The sequence below is a fragment of the Phycodurus eques genome, chromosome 17 (assembly GCF_024500275.1).
Source record: "Phycodurus eques isolate BA_2022a chromosome 17, UOR_Pequ_1.1, whole genome shotgun sequence".
NCBI classification, from domain to species: domain Eukaryota; kingdom Metazoa; phylum Chordata; class Actinopteri; order Syngnathiformes; family Syngnathidae; genus Phycodurus; species Phycodurus eques.
The window spans coordinates 3833685-3836184 of NC_084541.1; the positions used below are offsets into that span (position 1 = coordinate 3833685).

The 2500-nt window shown below is 42.1% G+C and overlaps 1 protein-coding gene across 4 annotated transcripts in view; it reads left to right on the forward strand.

Annotated features, from left to right (window-relative positions):
* The window catches only part of hlcs (holocarboxylase synthetase (biotin-(proprionyl-CoA-carboxylase (ATP-hydrolysing)) ligase)), a 97465-nt gene that overhangs the window by 44910 nt on the left and 50055 nt on the right, over positions 1–2500 (forward strand). For all 4 annotated transcript variants that reach the window (XM_061701990.1, XM_061701991.1, XM_061701992.1 and 1 more), the window contains one exon: positions 1–638. This exon is cut by the window's left edge and continues 375 nt beyond it. In XM_061701990.1, the coding sequence (XP_061557974.1) occupies positions 1–638 (638 nt within the window). The remainder of the gene's footprint in view (positions 639–2500) is intronic.

Here is a 2500-nt window from a genome sequence, read left to right on the forward strand (position 1 = left end):
CAGCAGAGAACATTTCAGACATCTCTGATGATCCCTCACTATGTCTTGATAGTGAGCATGAGACTTTTGATGACATTGAACTTGATGTCACAAGTAATGTTAGCAAAAGCTATGGATTTGAACATAAACTTCCAAATGTTGTTGTGTACACAAATGGTAGCAAAGAGCGTTTTCGAGCAGTTCATCGTGTTTTAACAGAGTGTCTAAACATGGAAAAGTACATTATATATTCCCTTCAGCCACAGCAAGCCCTGAGTGAACCCTGGATTGAAAATACTAGGCTCCTGGTTCTCGCAGAGGAGGAAGTGCTAACACCCCAGCTTCACACAAGATTTTTGAATTATCTGAGCCATGGTGGAAGGGTCCTGGGGCTTGCTTCCTCCCTGTGCCCTGCAGGTATCTCTCTAGAGAACAGAGACCAACAACCTGGGCAAGTGTGTAGACTAAGCTTCACACGAAAGGACTGCACAGAACTTGAACTGAATGTGCTGACAACTGGGAAAGTCTTTGCCAGAGATGTCCAGGGACAAGGGAATTTGCAGCTCTTGGGGGAGCTCAAAGATTGTCCTCATCAGAAGCATATGGTTATCATCAGGGTAACCCACGGAGAGCATGGGGGGGAAGCTGTCTTGTGTCAGGTAAGATATCTTGAATGTAATATTGGGTAATGTTTGCTGTTTTTATTAAAAGTGGAAATATTTTTTAGAACAATCCAAGATACTGCGCTGGGGTCCTCGATTTACGATGAAGTTCCCAATTTGTCTGAACGCCCTGTAGTCTATCACTAACCTACCCTAATGCAATATTAAGTTGTAATTACAGTAACTATTTGGATGAAAAATATTTGTAGGCCATGAATAAACAAAAACTGTAAGTACTGTTGTAACTCATTGTGCAACATTCATAACCCCAAAACGGAAGTCTTTACCATTGTAAACCGAGGACACCCTGTACATACTCTACTATATACATTCATTCATTTTCCACACCGCTTATCCTCACTAGGGTCGCGGGCGTGCTGGAGCCTATCCTAGCTAACTAGGGGTGATAGATGGGGTACACTCTGATCTGGTCGCCAGCCAATCACAGGGCACATATAATTTTGAGTCTTCAATCAACCTACCATGCATGTTTTTTGGGATGTGGGAGGAAACCAGAGTACCCGCAGGAAACCCATGCAGTCATGGGGAGAGCAGGCAAACTCCACACAGGCTAGGCCAGATTTGAACCCAGGTCCTCAAAACTGTGAGGCAGATGTACGAACCAGTCGGCTGCCTTGCTATATACATATTGAAAATATAAGTAAAATCAAATAGAACTACAGATCCAATTGTGTGCTAACAATTTCAGTTTTAGTGCAACTATAACATTTCCAAACAAACTATTTTGTGTCTTAAAGTAAATGACTATAATTTGACACCTTAAGACTTTTTTTGTGGTTCTAAATTAGCCCTCAGTATAGCTCCCAAGAATGTGATAACTGTAAGTGTTTGTGCTATTTGGAAGCCTTTAAAAGGGTTGGGGTTCCAGCGGAGTCCAGTGAGCTCTCGATGGCAGAGCTGAGCCCATGATGCCACATACTGTTTCTATTGAATCGTTCTTCTGAAGGTTTGAAAGCTCTTCTTTGTAGTAAAGTGGGGACGAAATTCCGTTTCTACGACTACGGATATGCAGCACACTGATCAGTCACGACTGGTACACATAACAGAGTGCTGCAGTATGGCGAAGTAATTATTTGGACTTTAAACCTCGTGAAAAATGGACCTCCATGCAGCCAGCGCTGTGCTCCTGGCTTGTTGTGCTCACCCATGCCCGGGCGCGTCCACTCTTTGGTAGGCGGCGTCTGTGCAGGCGTGTTCGCAAAGGTGACTTGTTTCAGAGGCTGGAACAAATATTATATTTCTATTCAATTTATCAGGGAAAATGGCTTTGGATTGTGTTTTATGATCAAAGTCTCGTAACAAATTATGTGAACGGAGGTTCCACTGTACTGCTAATTGTACAACCCCGAACAGGATGTGAGACGCATCCTCAAACCACAAAAGATTAAATAGTCTTCACACAGATCTTCAATAGATCTCTGGGACTGTGCGAAGTACAAACCCAATTCCAGTGAAGTTGGGTCATTGTGTTAAACATGAATAAAAACAGAATACAATGATTTGCAAATCATGTTCAACCTATATTTAATTGAATACACTACAAAGACAATATATTTAATGTTCAAACTGATAAACTTTATTGTTTTGAGCAAATAATCATTAACTTCGAATTTTATGGCTGCAACACGTTCCATAAAATCTGGGACAGGTGGCAAAAAAGACTGAGAAAGTTGAGGAATGCTCATCGAACACCTGTTTGGAATATCCCACAGGTGAACAGGCTAATTGGGAATAGGTGGGTGCCATGATTGGGTATAAAAGGAGCTTTCCTGAATTGCTCAGTCATTCACAAGCAAAGATGGAGCGAGGTTCACCTCTTTGTGAACAAGTGCGTGAGA